This window comes from Marmota marmota, unplaced genomic scaffold (genome assembly GCF_001458135.2).
Source record: "Marmota marmota marmota unplaced genomic scaffold, marMar, whole genome shotgun sequence".
Taxonomy (NCBI): Eukaryota; Metazoa; Chordata; class Mammalia; order Rodentia; family Sciuridae; genus Marmota; species Marmota marmota.
In genome coordinates, this window is record NW_025999932.1 from 23,872,507 (window position 1) to 23,892,080 (window position 19,574).

A 19,574-nucleotide genomic window follows, 5' to 3' on the forward strand; every position below is an offset into this window, starting at 1 on the left:
GACTTATGCTTGCTGTATGCTTGTTGTTGTTGGTTGGGTGTGGGGCGGGGGGGTACAGGGGATCAAACTCAGTACCATTTCCTAGCCCTGATATTGATGAATCATTAAACCTTTTTGTGCCTAGATTCTTACTTTCAGAGAACTGTATTTTCTTTTAGGATTGCAAAAAATTAAGTAATGTGTACACACTTGCTTAAAACAGTGCATTGCATATTTAATAAGCATAAGGTATAATTACTAGGACCAGTCCTTCACCTGGCCAACCCCAAGTTTGCTAACTAAGCCTAACGCTCAATTCTGTGATGCCCTGTGCAGTTTTACACCATCCTAGTTTCCACAGGAGGAATTAAAGTGGATTTTTTAAAATTATTTTGCCTTAAGAACTGCCTACAAAGATCTCAAATCACCCTAACTAAATTCTGTCACCATTTTGAATTCATAACCAAGGCCAGCCTTATGTTAGAGTTGAAGTAAAAAGTCCTGTGTATCCCTGCCCCAAGTCCTCCTATGTGGAATTAGTTCGTCTATTTGAGCACTTTTCTCTCCTTGGGAATTCCTTTGAAATTATAACACCCATGAGAGAAACAACATTAGTCCCCAACATGGTCATGTGGATTAGTTTATTACATCCTTCCTCAGTGCCAGGATAACCAGGGGAGAGAATAGGGGGCAGGATTCAGGGAGAGGGGAATGAAGGTAGGGACCAAAAGAGGGCCAAAGATGAACTGAAAGCTGACCAAAGGTGATAAAATTGTAGTGGCTGCAGACCCAAGACAATTTGATTTTGAGCTTTTTCTATTCTTGATCTTGGAATTTTATTAGAGCACATAGTATATAACTCCTCTAGTCCTTTCTCAAATGTTAATATGCAATTATTGTGGCATGAACTTTGCAAATCACACCTATATGCTGTGCCAGGTATTTAGAATGCAAGATCCCAAGGAAGTCTTTTTGTGTTTTCTGTCATTTTTGAACCCGTTAATCATTTTCAAAAAACTTTTTTTTTGTTCTTTAAGTTGTTTTTCTCCTAATTATAAATGCTGTTGAAATATAGTAAGGCTTAAATTTGCTATAAGAAAGTTTTTGTATATATTCATTGCAATAATAATGAAAATGTGTTACACTTTCATTGTAACAGTCTCATAGAATTCTGTGGGCTGTTGAGTGCTATGTTAATTTCAGAAATGGTTTTGGTTGTGAACAGTTCTGTTGTTGGTCTTAATATTGGACTTCCCTTTTGAAAACTCCACTTGTGCTTAGGCTAGGTCCAAACCAAACAAGACCTGTGATTATTTAAAGAAGCTACTTTGACTCCACCGTCCATTCATCCTTTTCAGATGCAAAAATAACACATTGTTTTATCTATGAGTATAGGAATCCTTTTTCAAAGGAAATAAAAAGAGCAGACAGTTTCCTTCCTGGCTAATTCCTGAACCTCTTTCAATCTGTTAAACATAGCCACAGACACAACTTGTATGCCTGGTTTCGTTTCCTAAACTCAATTTGACAAGATAGGTCAGTCTGAAGGGTCCATGTGCATCTAACAGGAAATCAAGTCTAAATCTAGGTAATGTTTTACAGTCACCAGGGTGATATGAGTAATGATTTAGAGTAAGAATCCAATTTCATTTGTAAAATTACTGAGCAGATAATTATAGTCAACTGTTTTGAAACCACATCCCATGATGAACCTAAATTTTTTCAAGGAGCCTAAAGTACTTCTATTCAAGGTGCTGCACCTGACTCATACAGTCAGGATTTCCTAAGATCCACGTAGTATCAACTTCCAAAAATTCTTCCTGTTCCAAACTATATCCTTATATGGATCTGAAACCTGTGTCCTGGAAACTTTACTACCATTTCCTTTCCTTGGTTCTAGTTATTTTTCTTGATGTGTCAAATAATGAGTTAAATGCCTGTGTCAGAAAGCTCTGTAAGTATTTGAAGAAAACAGACATGTTGTTCCCATGTTATCTCTTTTCTAGGTTAAATATCCTAAAAAAATGTTTTTTTGCATTATTCAGAAATTATCTTATTCATATAAATGGCTCCATTTATTTATGTTTCCTTTATAAATGAACCTAAGTGTTTTCATGATTGCAGATCAGGTCATCTGTTTTCTCAGCTAACCATAATTTTTAAGCAAAGAGGTTGGATACAGATATTGTTCTGAAAGCAGGAGAAAACATTACAAACAAGAGCTCAGAGGATAAGGCCACATTCTATGCCACATAACAGAGAAGAGGTTGGGAGACGGAAGTATCAGTTTCATACAAAATGCAATGGACTAGCCAGTAGGGACTAGCTAGGATTATTTAGGCTTTGTTATTGTCAAGAGGGATATCCAAAGTTGTTGCATAACTTGCTGTCATCTCAATTTCAACCTCTTCGACCTTACCATTCTAGAGGACACAGTATTAATTCATACTTCATATCCTTCTTAGTCTCTATGAAAGCCTTTAGCCCTTCCTAGTGGCATTGTGTAGTATGTTTTTATACCATTTGGTGTTTCTTCTTTGTTCTTGGGAGAGCTCAAAATGTTTGTTGACATGGTTCATGTGCACCTTGACCTTACTTTAACTGGGTTTTCAGAGTATACCAAGGTTAGGGAGGCTCACACTTCCATATTCTACATAGTTCTGAGCAGATAAGTAAGTTGTTGAGTTAACAGATTATTGAATGTGGCTTCTCTCTGTTGCCCTAAACCAGTATGTTGATGTATTTCCTTTTTCTGACATAAAATAGTGGTTTTCTAAATAGAGTAAATCCAACAAATGTTTATTGAGTACTCTAGAATAAAAAAAAATGAATAATAAATAGTGGCAAGCTTTGCCTTCAAGGAACCTATCAAGTGCTATGGGAGCACAGAGGGAAAAAATGATGGTGAAGTAGGAGGTCAATTGAGAATATACCAGAGCAAGTGTGGATCTCTAAGAATGAGTAGTGGGATTGTCCAGGGGCAGAACAATTGGGGAGGTTGTTCAGACGACAGGAAAAAGATGGGGAAAGGCAGAGAGGCCATGAGGAGTCTGAGTGTGTTTAGGGACTCCCAGATGTTTAGGGAGTGTTGGAGGTGGGTGGGGAAGAGTGAGAGATGAGGCTGGAGAAGGAGCCAAGAGAGGGCTGTGTGTACCTGGAGGAGGGCATTGGGCAGTTGGGAGCCACTGTGAGATCCCAGGCTTGAAGGTAGCTTGTTGAAAAGGACCACTCTGTATTGGGGGCTGGACTGTTGGAGGTTGAGAGAAGTAGGAAGGTGGATTGGGAGGTGAGAGATGAAGTCAAGAGATGATAGGGGTCAGAACATCTATAATGGCAGCCAACATGTACAGTTTCAGTGAAAACTCTCTCTGCTTTCCTCAAGAGGCTTCTACAGTCTTTTAGAAATTCTCAGTGATGTAGTATTCTTTATGTTGTCTGACTTTTCAGAAAAGCATAATGTTAGAGGAGAAAGGAATCAGTGTAAGGAATTAAGAAGCACTTAGAGAAGAAACCAAAACAACAGAATAACTGAAAGATGGCAAATGCTTAATTTTATAAGACCTTGCTGACAACTTCCTTCTCAGAATAAGAAGAGTGGGGAAAGGTAGAAACATCCTGAGGTTAATACCAACATGGACTTAAGTTTCAGCCTCACCATATATTTGTGATTTGGGGCAGTTTGCCTTCTGTGAGTCTCCATCTTCCCATCCATAGGTTGAGAATAACACTGTGCACTTCTTTGGATTTTGTAAGATTTAATAGGGTTAAGTACTGCCATCCCGGTATCCAAAACAGTTTTATCCCCGGGCTTCTCAAATTCCTTAAATGAAATGGTGTGTAGTATTAACATAGAACCTACACACATTCTCCTGTATACTTTAAATCATCACTAGATGACTTATAATGCCTAATACAATGTAAATGCTCTGTATAATAGTTGTTATACTATATTGTTTATGGAATAATGTCAAGAAAAAATGTTCATGTTCAGGACAGATGCAGGTTTTTTTTGTTGTTGTTGTTGTTCTGAATATTTTTTTATACCAGTTGGTTGAATCTGGGAATTCATGGCCTGTGAATCTGGAGGGCTCACTGTACTGTTTGTTGTCTGGCACAATACCTGCACACACAGATATTAAATAAATATGGTTCCTGCTGAACACTGGGCATGGATATGGAATACAAGGAAATGTCAGACAGTTCCTGCCTTTATAAGCTTACAATTCAGTAGGAAGAGAAGCATTGATCAAGGCTGAAATAATAATCAAATATAAATAAGTACTGTGAATGCCTAGAACCATGATGTGGGAGAGCAGAGAAGAGAATGAGGATGTGACTCTGCTATTCATCCTGAAGGACAGGTAGAAAGTATTGAAAGTGGCCTTGGAGGATAAGAAGAATTTGGCTGGAATTGGAATGGAGCCTGGACAGAAGACATTCTAGGCTGTGTGATGAACATGAAGAACAAAGGCCACACTTGGCATCTATGGTGAAGCAGGCTCACTGTGGCCACAGTGCTGGCTCTAATCCAGTCTGGGGGTCTCCTTAGTGGCACTGATCTGGCCTTGAACAATGAAAGAATAACCTTATGGCAAAAGGAGGAGTAGTGGTCTTGCTTGATGGGTAGATCTAATAAAGCACAGTTTTAAGTGAAGTGGTTTCCGAAAACCAGATCAGCAGAAAAGGGGAGGCCTATTAACTTGCATAAACAACTCTGCTTCGTGCCGGAGCTTCTCCCAAGTCATTAGCTGTCCAGTCATTGCTGACCCTTTTTCCCTGGAAGAGAAGCTGGGAAGACAGAAATAGCAAGGCAGGGCTGCCATGTGGTAGGTTAAATCCAGTCCAAGAAAAAAGTCTAGTTCCATTTCAGGTCTGGGATTGCCTGACTGTGATTTAGGTTAGTCATTTCCTATCCCTTTGGAGGTTGATAGTAACTGTTCTGTGTATCTGATGGGGTTCTTGTGAAGACATGGGGAAAAATAGCATTTGATCTGATAATAGGGGGCCTTCCTGCTCTCTGCTCTCCATGGCCTGAGGTAACCACTCCTAAGGTCACATTGGAAGTCCTTCTTAAAAGATAGGAGCAACCATTTGAAGAAGGAAGTATTCAAGCGAGATGCACATTTCCTCTGTGTGTGAGCAGAACAGTTGAAAAAAATGTTTTGAATCATTTGGGAGGCAAGTAGGGACATTATTGGAAGTCTTTGGGGGAATGCTACCCTCTCACTTTTCCTGAAAATATAAATTTGTGGTACTTCAGTTTTAGGAGACTCTAAAACATCTCCTAGAAAAGAATGGAGAGTGTGAATTCTCAGAGTTATGTTCGCTAAGCATTGTTACATTTCCAGGGTAAAAGAACTGAAGTTCATTGCTTTCTTCTTAATCCCTCTTCCAGAAGTACTTGCATGTTCTGAAGTACACTAGTGAGCATTTGGAAACAGGCTTCTGAGCAAGTTCCATCTTTTCATATCAGACCTCAAAATGCCATTGATATTTACATCTGAGAGGTACCAATTTGATATTTTATGATGCTGTAAATTTTATGTTTTTGGATGATTCTAAGCATTGGAGAATTGAAACTGAGGTCTAAGTTGTTTTCTAAATGGAAGCCAGATGGCCAAAGCAAGGGCAAAATTTGGCCTTTTTGTGTTTTGCCACTCAACAAACTTTCTGAGGCCCAGAAAAAGGAAGCACTGGAATATTTTTCTTAAATGTGGTCTGTTTATTATGTATTGCTTCTCCCTGATAATATTTTGTGCCTATTCATGTTAAAAACCAGCTTAGGAAAACATTGGGACAAGAAGCACATGTCTAATTTCTGGGAATCTGAAAAGGAAAAAAAAAAAAGAGCAGTTTGAAGAGTGTGGGTTCCTCTCTCCCTCCCTCCCTTCTTGGGTTCTTTCTCACAGGTGTGGGCCACTCAGGCCATTCTCTGTGGGTCATTGTAACCATGCTGTCAGCAGTGGGAGTTCTTTTCTTCCAGGAACTACTTCCCCTGCTGGGATGGTTTAGATTGTATGTGCTTAGCCTGGCCATCTTGGGCTTTGCCTTGTGCCTCACCAGACAGAAACAGACAGTACCTTCCCGGAGGGGCAGGAGGCAGGAGAAGGAGATCAGGGAAGGAACAGATTGCGCCAGGCAGCAGGGGACTGGGAGGTGGGAAGTTAAACAAACAGGGAAATAGGTGTCTGAACAGTGTCTTGTTGCTTTCCTATGCACTGTTTACCTTGCACGGTGAGGTATGCTGAGCTTTCCGTGGCACCCTTCTGGTTGGTGGCTTTGCACTGATAGACACCTTCATCCTCCTCTGTGACTCTTTCAATAAACAGTGTGCTGTTTCCCGGTCCTAAAATAAGTCCTGAGGAGTGAGAGATGTTTAGATTAGTGGACCTGAATGACAAACAAAACAACTTCTTCAACTCAAGTGTCTTCCTATCCATTTGAGTTTGGAGGAGGAAATCTGAGCTCTGATTAACCAGTGGCAGCCCTGCTTATTTGTTCTCCTGCTGTCCAGGCTTTCTGCTAGCACTTTCCTCACCAAGGAAAGTTGTGATCCCAGCTATGGAGATGTGGATGTCCCACGGGGTAGGCAGAAGTGAGGGGGAGCTGCCATTCCCTACGTTAAAGATGTAGGTATCAAAAATAGCATATTTAATACTAACAACTACATTCACTCCCAGCATGGGGCTTTTTCTAAGCCCCATGCAATTCAACATACCTTGACATTCATAACACCCGGCAAAGTGGTATTGTCTTTTTCACACATGATGAAACTGAGATTCCCTAAGGTCAAGTAACTTGTCCAATATCATGCATTTAATTGAAAGCACATTTGTGGCCTATGGGTCAAAGGAAATCATGTTTCATTTGTCATGTAGCCTGGTGAGGTTGCATAGCATAGTGGCAAAGAGTTTGGGCTGGGTTTGAATCCATGCCTTACCACTATAGCCTTTTTCACTTCAGGCAAGTTACTTAACCTTCCTAAAGTTTTAGTTTCCTCAACCTTAAGGTAAAAATGAAAGCAGTTTCTTCTTAATAAATGTAAAAATGAATGGCACAACATGTCATATGGTAAAAGCAAGTATTAAGTACCACAGAGCACGGTGTGATGGAAGGAATACTAGGAATGCACAGGCACCTGAAAGGCTTCAAGACACAGAAAATATACAGAAAGTATTTAATGAATGAGTATGAGTAAATGTAGCACAACATATACAATCAAATGCAAGGGCTGAGAAAGGGAGGGAGATCAAAAAGAATGGAAGTAATTAGGAAAGGCTGCATGGAGGAGGTGGACCTTGGGCCGAGGTGAAGGAAGAAAAGAAGGCCTGAGAAAAGGCATGATGTTGAAATGAATATGCACTGAGGGCATGTTCTTGATTAGTAATAAAATGGGTTTGACCAGAGTATAGGCTATATTTTGTTAACTAGTTTCTATTTGATTACAAAAGATAGACTCAAAGTATAAATTTTGAGAAATGTTTAAAAGCATAAAAATGTAAAAGAAAATTAAAAAGTAAAAAGATCAAGCGGCTATAATTTTACCTCCTCTCAGATGTTGTTCCTTTAGTATTTTTAAGTGCACTTCTTTTGTTCATTCTTAAAACAAATATTTTTGAGCTCCTACTATGAACTAGACCTATAATAAACAGGCAAATAAAAATTCTTGCCTACAAAGGGCTTAAATTCTAGTTTTGGAGAATTACAAATAAATAATGTAATTTCAGGTAGCAACAAAGTATATGAAGAAAATAAACCAAATAAAGAGGATCATGGGATAAGAAGGGTGAGGAGGCTATTTCATTTTATTTATTTATTTTTAGTTATGGGGATGGAACCCAGGATATCATGCATGCTAAACACATACTCTACCACTGAGCTCCAACCTGAGCTGCAGGGAAGGCTATTTTATATTGGGTGTTCAGAGAAGACTCTCGAAGAAGGTGATGTTTGAGTAGAGACCTGCAAGATAGGAAGGAACGAGCCATCCGAAAAGTTGGAAAATGGTTTTTTAGGCACAGGGAGCAGCAAATTTATAGTCCCTGAGGCAGGATAGAGTTTGTTTGCGAAATGTGAAAAAGACCACTGTAGCTAGCACAAAGTAAGGCAGCAGAAGAGATGAAAAACTAGGATGGGGGATGTAGCTCACATGCAGATCACTTGCCTAGCATGTGCAAGGCCTGGTTTCCACCTCTGAAGAGGGGGAAAAATAAAGAAGAGATGAAAACAAGAACTAGGCAGAGCCCAGATCCTTCATGACCCTGTAGGCCATGGTAAAGACTTAGGATTTCATTCTAAGTGCAGTGAAAAGCCACTGGAAGCATGTAAAAGTCTGTATGGGGATGAGATGGAAAATATGATGGCTATTGAATTTGTCCAGTAAAAGACATGATAGATGAGTAGCATTAATTACATGTATGTATAATTTTCATAATTTTAAATAACAGTACAATTAACATCCATAGGTATAAGGTTTTTGTTGTTGTTGTTTTTGTTGTTGCTATTTGTAATTATTTCCTTAGGATACAGAATTGTAGGTCAAAAACATAATGCACATAATCAAATTGTCTTCCAAAAAGATTATACAAGTCAGCACTTCTACCAGCATTGGGTAAGAGACTGTTTTATCATTCTGCCAATATTGAGCAGTATTATATGAAAAAATAAAAAACACAAAACTTGGCTGATTTGATACGTAAAAATGATTTTGTAAAAATTTGCATTCTCCGAATATTCTCTCAAATGTATGTTAACCATTTCTATTTCCAAAGCACCTACTTTGAGTAGTGACTGGAAAAGGTGAGTTTTAAGGAGAGCTTTAAAATCTTGGTTGGGGAGTCCTTTTGATTCTCGGTTAAAAGAAGAAGGAGTCAAGAAGGGACTGACATAATGGAAGGGAAATGACATAATGGAAGTGATGTTTAGGGAAGTTTAGTCTAGAAGGAGAATGCAGGATGGATTGGAATGAGGAAAGAGTGGCATCTGGAAGTCTGGTTCACCAGTTGTAATTCACTCAGGGAATGATGAGGCCCCAACGTGGATGTTGGGAAATGAAGTGGAGAGGAAGAAATGGAAATAGACACTTGGTAGAAACAACCTGCAGGAACAGATTCTTTATTGGATACAGGAATAAAAAGAGGTGAACCCAAGATGTTTTGAATGTTTTTAAGCCCAGATAATAGGAAAAAATGAGAGCTCTTCACTATAGCTCTGGCTAAGTCATTGACATTCTTTGGAGCTGTTTTCCCCATCTATAAAATGAGAACAATACCTGCTCTGCCTATTTCATGGCATTATTATGAGGATCATTTGAAATAGTTTAAGTGAAAAATTTGAAGCTTTGAAAAGTGTAGGGTATTGTGTAAGTGGCAATAATAGAAAATAAAAGTATGGCTTGAGAATACATGATGGGGGTCATTGGGCATTTATGATAGCAGCTATCTTGCTACCTACCATCATCTCCTTTGCAGGAGATCTGAAACATCAGTCCTTTTTCTCTTGCTCAAATCCAAATTTAAAGCTAACAACATGAAAATAAAGTCAAGGGATTTGGATTTTACCCAAGTAGATTTGTAATTATGGAAGGTGATAAGGCAGTAATGGGATGCTAATGAGCTAATATTGTGTCTGGCACAGATTCCTCTTTGCATCACATTGAGGAGAGGAGCTAGGGTGGGAGGATGTTCAGAATCGAGAGCAAAGCTTTTCCTTATGATTTGCCTTCACATTATGCTCTTAACTAATGGCACAAAAACACTGATGCGTCACCATCATATGGGCCACCTAGAACTCTACCTCGTCAGGCCCTTCCTCACTCCCTACTCTTTTTAATTCTCTTTCACACCAATGAACAATAACTATTCTTATTATCTTCTGCCCACACATAATTTCACAGTTGTTTCTAATTTCTATATTGCCTTAACCTATTGATCCTTGCTTTGAATGAAATAATCCTTATGATAGAGGCTCTGTTCCATTGAAGAGTGAATTTTTTTTAATAAGGATTCTATTTATGACTTAATTTTAATTCTTGTGTAGTAATTACTTTCAAAACTTAAAAGGTATAGAGATATTGCAACCCATGCACCCATCATTAAGACTATCAGATGTCAACATTTTCCATATTTTATTTAGGCCCCTTACTTCCCTCACATAAAATAAAATTTATACTTTTTTTTTTTTCTTTTTTTGGTGGTGCTGGGGATTGAACCCAGGGCCCTGTACATGCTAGGCAAATACTCTACTAACTGAGCTATATCCCCAGCCCAAATTTATACTTTTATCTTTTCCTTTACCTTCTTTCCAGAAGGTATCATTGTATTGAAATTGGTACATATCATTCTCATGCATGTTTTTATACTTTTCATGAATAGTATTTATGTACAATATATAATACTATTTTGTGTTTAAAAATTCTAAATGGATGCATACAGTATGCATCCTTTTACAACTTGTGTTTTTTCTATTCATCAGTGTTTTAATTTTTATCCTTGTTGATACATGTAGATAGAGTTCATTTTTTAAAATTAATATGTAATATTCCATTGTATAAAAAGGCCACAGGTTTTAAAAATCCACTCCTTTCCTGTGGGATAGTTGTAGATTGTATTTTATTTTTTTACAAAGAAGGCTGCAATGAACATCTCACACAGTATTGTGTACGTTGTGCTGGTTCATAGGGCATACCCATTTTCAATTATTACCAATTGTCTTTCAAAATGAATCAGTTTATATCTGAACCACCAATAAGCAAGAGCTTGCCATTCCCCGTATACTTATCAATACTTGGTATTATACTTTTTAAGTAATGGCAAAATGATGAGCGAGAAATGGTATGTTTCTGTGGTTTTAATGTACATTTCCTTGATTACTGGTTAGGTGGAACATTTTATTTTTTTTTTAGAGAGAGAGAGAGAGAGAGAAGAGGAGAGGAGAGAGAGAGAGAGAGAGAGAGAGAGAGAGAGGGAGTTTTTTAATATTTATTTTTTAGTTTTCGGCGGACACAACATCAAAACACAAAATACACTATAAGGGCTGGGGCTGTAGCTCAGTGGTAGAGCACGTCCCTTGTACATGTGAGGCACTGGGTTCAATCCTCAGTACCACATTTAAAAAAAAAATAAAGATATTATGTTCATCTACAACCAAAAAAACTTTTAAAAAATACACTATAAAATATCTAACTATATTTTTTTAATATTTATTTTTTAGTTTTAGGTGGACACAATATATTTATTTTGTTTTTATGTGGTGCCGAGGATTGAACCCGGGCCGCACGCATGCCAGGCGAGTGCGCTACCGCTTGAGCCACATCCCCAGCCCCTCTTCTTTTCCTATGGAGTTTTGGTACCAGCTTCATCAGATACCACATCTCCATATACTAGTGGTTTTGTTTCTAGGTTCCCTATTTGTTCAATGACCTGTTTATCTATACCTGTACCACATAGTTTATGATTACTTGATAATACATATTGATATCTGGTATAGTCTGATGTATTTTTCAAAATGGGCTGATTTTTCTTGGCTCTTTATTTTTTAATATTTCAGGTTTACCTTATCAAATTCTATAAAAAGCAGTGTTGGGATGTTGTTTGAAATTGTACTGAATTTATTAATAATTTGGGGAAAATTGTCACATTTACTTGTAGGTTGAAGCATGTGACATTGCCAGTATTTTGACCCCCCAAAATGGCAATATGGTTCCACCCAATAACAAATATTCCTATCTAGGAATAGCAAGGATTTTGAGTTATTTAGGTCTTTTATGTCATTTAATAGTTTAATGATTTTTTTTTTTTTTTATATATTTTACTTTTTAGTTTTCGGCGGACACAACATCTCCGTTCGTATGTGGTGCTGAGAATCGAACCCGGGCCGCACACATGCCAAGTCGAGCGTGCTACCGCTTGAGCCACATCCCCAGCCCAGTTTAATGATTTTTTAAGTTACATTTTTTTGAGATATGTTGTAAGTTTTGTTGTTATGCAGAATGGTATTGGGTTCTTTGAGGGATTTCTCTGTCTGAATTTTCTTTTTTAGTTGGGTGTGAGTCATTAGAAGTAACAGGTAGAACTCACTTATAAACATGATCTTTACTTTGTCTTGCTGAGGTGGTGAATTGTATGCCTGGCTGCTTCTAGAGAGTTTGCTTAAGTCATTTCCATGTGCTTGTTTATGTATTTCCATGGCTTCAGAGGGTGAATACAGATTTCTTCAACCACTAAAATCATAATAATTCCTGTGCAAACTCAGTATTTATTTCTCTTTACTCTAAGAAGCTGTATCTGATTGGATCAGCAGGGCATAGAGCAAGACTTGCAAATGTAGATGCCTTCAGGGATCAGCTATATAACATAAATGAGTTGGGAATGAAATCATGGGTCTGTGGGGATGGGAGGGGTTGCCTATGGAGCATAGAGGGCCTATCTTCCATCTGAAAGTGGAAACCTCATCTTAGCTCCTGCCAGATGGGAATTTGAGTCTAGGCATGTCTTCTGATTTTTAAAGAGAAGACAAAAATATGAATTTTTTTTATGTTAAAGCTCATGATTTTTAAATGAAATATTAACCAAATTCACTTATTTAAATTTACTGAGTCAATAAAATATTGATGCCAGATAGATTAGATACAACTTTGATTTAGAGAATGTACATAGGGACAAGCTTTTATATTTTTGTTAAGGACCTTCATCATCTGGCCTCTGCCTGTCTTCCAAGCCTCAGTGCCTATTATCTCTCTAAATGGATCCTTGATATGATCATGCTGATCAATTTGCAGTTCATGATAAGCCTCAGTGACTTTATATCCTGTTAAGGGTCAAGTTACTTGTCCTTTAATATTTAAGGTTTAGCTACTTTGGAAAGCATCTTTTGGTTTTCTTGGACCCCTTTTCTGTTACTCTTATATTACTTTGTATATGCCCCTACTCTGGCACTTATCATTTTATAATCAAATTGCTGACTTTCTTATCTGCCTGCTCCACAGTGTACTCTTGGAGAAGCCTTCTTATGTAATCTTCAGTGTCTAGCTAACCTTCATTAACTAAGGAAACAACCAAATGAATCCAGACAGTAGAAAATCAAGTATAGGGGTTGGAGGATGAGAGTAAGTTTTGTGATCTTTGCTTAAAATTATGAAGCTATGCTAGGCATTGAGTCTTACGCCTTAAGTAGGAGTATTTACTGATGACTCGCAGTGTTTCTGTTTTCTTAGAATTTGTCAAATTGTATGTCAGTTAATTTTGACATCTTAAGGTTCAAAATGCCCCCAGTTCCTAGAGCTTAGAAATGCAACCTCTGGTGATTTCACAGGTTTCATTAGCCTCAAAGAGATAATACTTTACAGAGGGTTGTTTTTCTTGAATACCAATAAGGTATTCTGATGAGAAGACTCAGTGTAAGTACTTAACTGACATATTGTGTTAGTTGCTAGTGGTATTGTGGATCAGTTTGTGAACACATTGGACTACACATTTATCCATGGGTTGTGGTCTAAATTTTTAATATGTCCAACTCTTTTAGTATTTTCAAGGGACTTTGTAAATAATTTATTTTTTCTTATTATACTTTAAGGTGAAAGTCATTGACAATAAAATCTTGACTATCAACCACATCTATAAATTGTAAAACACACAGAGAGAGGTGTGTGTGCATATACTTCTGACTCAATAAATTCTTACGGTATGTTCAGATTTGCCATACCATATCTATAAGGATGGATTTGTCTATACTGCAAAATATAACCACTCACCTACAGTGGCTTTTTTGTGCATGATATTTAAAATTGTACTGACTTTATTAATAGTATTTCTAATGACCATTATAAGACAGAGAAATACTTATGCAATGCAAAGAGGTTAAAATCAAGAAAATATATTTTCTAAATAGCTAAGTAAATTTTAGGAATACATACCATTAAAACAATGTGTATTGGTGTCAAAGGACTTCCAAGGTATATTTAATGATACAAGCAAGTCACATAGTATCCTCTTAAATTCAGATTTCATCTCAAGAGATGCTGGCTTTCCCATAGAATGACACTGCCACTCAGTATAATTTATTATTTTATTTTAATCTTCATCCTAGTAATTATTGTATGATTGTATACTATATGCTTATAATTTTGTTTAAGTTTATTGCTTGTATTTTTATGAGAATGTAAATTCAAGGTTCCTGCATTGTTCCAGCACTTAGTTTATGCCTGTTATGTGATTTTGCTAAAAGATGGTGTGTATCTTAGATAGCATATGAATTTTCTTTCTTTAGCCATGCAATCTTCAGTATAAGGTGGAATTTGTAGATTGGAGATTGAGCCCCCTTCTACTGTAAGAGCCCAGTCAGTGCTCTTAGTTTTGGGGTTAGTGTCTTTAGACAAATTAGAAGTCCCTGGGATAACTCCTGAGAGAGTACACCTCCCCACCTGCAGATCCCTGTATCTCTTTATTTCTCTTCTCTATTTTCTTTGTCCCCCATTTTTTCCCCTCTACTGTTGACCTCTGAAGCATTGACTGCTCTTCAGACCAGATGAGCTGCTGACAATGGCTGTGCTCAAAGTATGGTCCCATGTGTTCTAAGAGGTCATAGAAAGAATTGAAGGAAGAAGTCAATGCACTGTCAAAAAGAAGCAGCTTTGGGGGTTGAGGGTGTTGGTGATAGATCATGGGCTTAGCATGTATAAGACCCTGAGTTCCAACCCTACTAGCACTGCAAAGAAAGGAGGGGAAAAAAAGAGAATATAGGATTTCCATTTTGGGTTATGAAATAGTTCTGAAACTACATTACATAGTAACGGTTGTGCATCATTGTGAATGTACATAGTGTCATTGAATTGTACACTTTAAAATGGTAAAATTTATGTTATATGTATTTTGCCACAATTAGGAAGAAAAAAAAAGGAAAGTCTTTCTAAAATGATGACCATGCTGGGTGTGGTGGTGTACACCTGTAATCCTGGTGACTTCAGTGGCTGAGGAAGGAAGATTGCAAATTTGAGGTTAGCCTCAGCAACTTAGTGAGGACCTAAGCAACTTAGTGAGACCCTGTCTGAAAATTAAATTTTTAAAAAAGGTATGGAGATGTGCTATTGGTAAAGGACCCTGGGTTAAATCCCCAGTATCATATAAATAAATACTAAATAAAATAAAAATTAAAATAAAATGATGTCCACATTGGCAAAGTTCCTTCCTATTTCTTACATTCTGAATTTTCATTTGCAAATTGAAGAGAACTTAATACCTACCTCCAACCAAACTAAAACAACTAGCTCATATGCATATGTTTGTGTTGTCCAAAATGTGATCCCTCAGGTCGTACTTACTGTGGCCAGCAGCTTTCAGAAGGCTTTTATGGGCTGAATAGGAATGAGGATGTTATGCTGTGAAATGCAGCCAGGAAATTTACTTTGGATAAAGCATTAGGGTATGGTATGATATATGATGCTGCGTATGTATGTACATCTATGTGTGTGAGACCTATATAAGCTGAAACTTGTCAACAAAAAATGTATTTGGGAGCCAAGATTGATTCTATATAAATGGCTTCTATTGATTTCCAATTCAAAATGGGACTTTACTTATGGGTTACTTTACTTTTCTAGATGTAAACTATTGAACTCTACAGCTGTACTTTTCAGTTTCATTGAACTAGCCAAATATTAAGATGTAATTGCAGAATTGTGGGAATTATATAAAGTAACATTTTTGTTTTTTTGTCATGTTGTGACTGGTTAAAGTCAGGGTTCCTCTTTTGACTGAGGTCAGGGTTGTAGCTCTGAACTTCGGCAATGCCAACAGATTTTATTTTCTGTGCAGTTACCCAGCTCCACTCTTTTATTGCCACTCCTTTCTCTTTACCATCTAAAAGGAAGTTTATTCTTGGAAAAGAACCAAGCCTTGATTCTGCACTGGTCCAGCGTGTTCTTCATATTTTATTGTTGTCAGAAGTACAAATAAAATTTAAGAATGTGTTTTGAGGTCTCAGCCTAAGAAAAGAGCTGTTTCACTTTTCACTATTGAAACTTCGGCTGCTTCTTGGTCTGGATAGAGATCCCTCTGACTTTGATGTCACGTATTGAAGAGAAAGGACTAGTAAGAATAGCAGCTTAGCCAGTCCCACCAGCCTTAGTGGAGATGGTAAGAGCCACAGGCCACCTTCACATGCATTGCCCTATGCATACCTGGGAATCCTGAACATCCTTCTTTTCTGCTATAATAGTTCTTCATTCATTGTGCATCATAGAGTAGATTGCATGAGAAAAAAAAGGTGCTTACTACTCAAGTTTTACAAATGATAATTGAACTTTCTAAATTGCATTATTACTATGAAATCAAGCAAAACTATCAATTCTTAATAGCCGGGAGGTGAAGATGGTCAGTTTTATCATCCCTGGGCATTATTAACATTCTCATTAGTATCCTCATCTCTCTCTCCTTTCCTTAAGATATTTCCTAGATCTGTTCAAATCACTTTACCACCCAGAGATGATTCTGTTCTCTCTTTATGTGTGATAATGAGTATGGTGCTTACAAATACAGATAAATGGTGTCAGGGATAGGGTGGTGACAGGAAAAATGTCCCTTTCAGGTCAGTAGATAAATACTTAGTCCTGGTAACCAGGAAAATTCCATTTAAGGTATATTAATCACTGGGTTAGAGTGGTCCTCTCCTGCTCCAGCCTCAGTCTATTGAAGACACAGTTTATTCTTTCTCAATTCTGTTCCAATACTAGTGCTTTTACCTTCAAAGTCTAAAAATGTTTCACTCTTATAGAAATTTAAATAAGAGTTCGATGACAATTTTTGGTACAGGCAGGCTTTACCATAAAGATCTCAGGTCAGTATTTCCTTATATTCTCTTATGTATTTTTGAAAGAGGGAGAGTTTGTTACTTCAGCATTTTAATGAATTTCAGAAACTCCATTTTCTCTGCACAATCATATGTGAGATCATTTGTACTTGTATCAGTGTAAACCTACATAGGACTGCTGCGTTTTGTGAGCTTTGCAAGCATATCCTTATCCTTACTCCTTAAAGTGCCACTACAAAGTGGGTTGCCACCAGCCCCTCTCTTGGGGCACGCACTCAGCCATGTCACTTGTTAGGACCTCAGTGAAAAAATCTGGGAAGGATATGAGGTAGAAAGATGACTTTTGATTATTTTAAAGGAGCTGCCAGTCCCTCAAGCAGGTGACTGGAGAGATAGTAAAAAGACTCAGGGTCTCAGTTTCTTTAAGGTGACTTCATATCATTGTCCCAAGTCTGAGTGCAAACCTTAACCATTTCTAGCCCAATAGAAATTTTTTTCTTTTTCTTTTTTTAAGAGTAGGGTGTATTTATTTATTGCTGGAGATGGAACTCAGGGCCTTGTGCATGCTACGCAAGTGCTGTACTACTGAGCTTCATACCCAACAGAAATGAATGCTTCCTAAAGGAGCTCTGGGGTGTGGTAACCCTTGGGAACCAAACCAAACTCAGACCTGTCAGATAGAATTGATCTCCAAGGTGGGACCTGTGTGGTTCTTTCTGGATATTGGTTCCTTTACACTGCTGCATTTTCTCTCCGATTGCTGCCTTGTATTACACTCACACTAGCTTTTATTCCCCCCTGTCAAGGTAAATATGTCTCCTATCACCTTCATCTGTCAACATTTTTGTACCCTATTAGTCCCTCCTAATGGTTCCTAGTAGCTTCTTTACCCAGTTCTAGTTTGGAGACTCTTGCTTTTATTACCTGTCCCAAATTCTCTTTTATTTCTTATCTTTCCTCTATTCTATATATTTAACTAAGAATTAGTAAGAACCTATTGTATACTCAGTATTAAGGTAGCAAAATTAAAATACAAAGGTGTTTTGTTTTTTATTATCTAATGTAGTAAAGATTTTTTAAATTAAATTTATTTTTAAATTAGTACATAGAAAATTGTACATATTGAAAATTACACATTTTCCATGTGGCATTTTGATACATGTATACATTGTGTAATGTTTAAATAAAGTTAAACAAGTCTGTCTCCTCAAACATCATTTCTTGAATGAATTTTTTTTTTTTTGTGGTTGTGGAGATTGAACCCCAGAACTTTGTTTGTGCTAGGCAAATACTTTACCATGGAGCTACATTCCCACCCTCCAAACATTTATCATTTCTTCATGATGAAAACTTTCTATATATTTTCTTCTAGCTTTTTGAAGTGTGGTTCCATTATTATTTTCTGTAGTTAATCTATTGTGCAGCAAGCACACCAGAATTTTTTTGCTACTAACTGTAATTTAGTACCTGTTGATCAACCTGTCTTCATCTCTCATATTAAAGATATTTTAATCCTGTGATTAAGTCATAGTACTTGTCCCCTTTATTCATCTTACTCCATTTTTTAAAAAAACTATTTGACATGATGATAATAAATAAGTCAGGACACACATGGTTGTTGCTTAAAGAAGCTGTATTTCACTGAAATGTATACATAAGTTAATTGTTTTGGATCTTTTTGTTATCCAAGTTTTTCACTGCTATATTTCTAGAGTCTAGCATGTGCCAGACATGAAGAAGCACCTTATAAATATTTATTGAATCAGTAAATAGATGAGTGTTGGGCTGATATGAAATGAATTCTAGACTTTTTAAAACTTAAAAGTAACATTTGGCTTCAAAATTGTTAACTCTGTACATGTGATGTCTGTTTTAAAAAATACTTTATTTTTTCAAATATGCTCTAGGGTGTTTAAAAATATTCTTTAAATAAACTACTGTCTTCCAGAGAATTCCATGTTTATGAGTAAGTAATGAGGAGATATTCATTGTTTTTAGGTCCTTTAAAACTAGTCCTCTTGTGATTAGTGTGAATTAATGCTTAGTTCCACATGCTCAGTGTTCAGAGTGAAACTCTTGACTTCAGAGTCAAACTCTCTGGATTGAATGTGGTGCCTTGCCCATTAATCCTGTCCTGAGCTAGTATTTCCTTCTTTAAGCTTTCTCAACCTTGAGTCTACAAAACAGGTGTAATCGTTCAGCACTTCTTATTAAATTAATATCAGTAAAATACTTAGAGCAGTGCTGGCAACTTAATTGGTGCTTGGTAAGAAAATTGATCTGTGGAATGCATTTAACAACAATACCTTCCTCATGGGATAGTTATGAAAAATAGTTTCATTATTTTTTTGATACTGGGGATTGAAGCCAGGGGTACTTTAACACTGAAGTATATCCCCAACCCGTTAACTTTTTTTTTTCTTGCTAAGTTTCTGAGGCTTGCCTCAAACTTGTGATTCTCCTGCCTTAACCTTCTGAGTTGCTGGGATTACAGGTATGTGGCCTCATTCCTGGCATAATTGTGAAAATTAAATGAGAGATTTCTAGCACACATACATAGTGCCTTGATGCCTAGTGAATGCTTCATAAATTTTTATGATTATTTCTTAGATATGTCTTCTTTACTATCTGTAATTTTTTTAAAAAAAATAAGCACACATAAAACCAGAGACCAACCAAGTGATACACTGAATGGCATAAATCAGAAGAGACTTGGACATTGGAAGAAAGGAAGAATCCCTGTCCTGGAATGTGAGAGAAGAATCCCTGGTGACAAAAATTAGAGTGGGGCA

At 37.1% G+C, this 19,574-nt stretch overlaps 1 protein-coding gene across 1 annotated transcript in view; it reads right to left on the reverse strand.

The window, feature by feature from the left end:
• The window catches only part of Flt1 (fms related receptor tyrosine kinase 1), a 201,730-nt gene that overhangs the window by 50,394 nt on the left and 131,762 nt on the right, over positions 1-19,574 (reverse strand). The window contains exon 16 of the mRNA XM_048800762.1: positions 6,206-6,337. Within this exon, the coding sequence (XP_048656719.1) occupies positions 6,206-6,337 (132 nt within the window). The remainder of the gene's footprint in view (positions 1-6,205; positions 6,338-19,574) is intronic.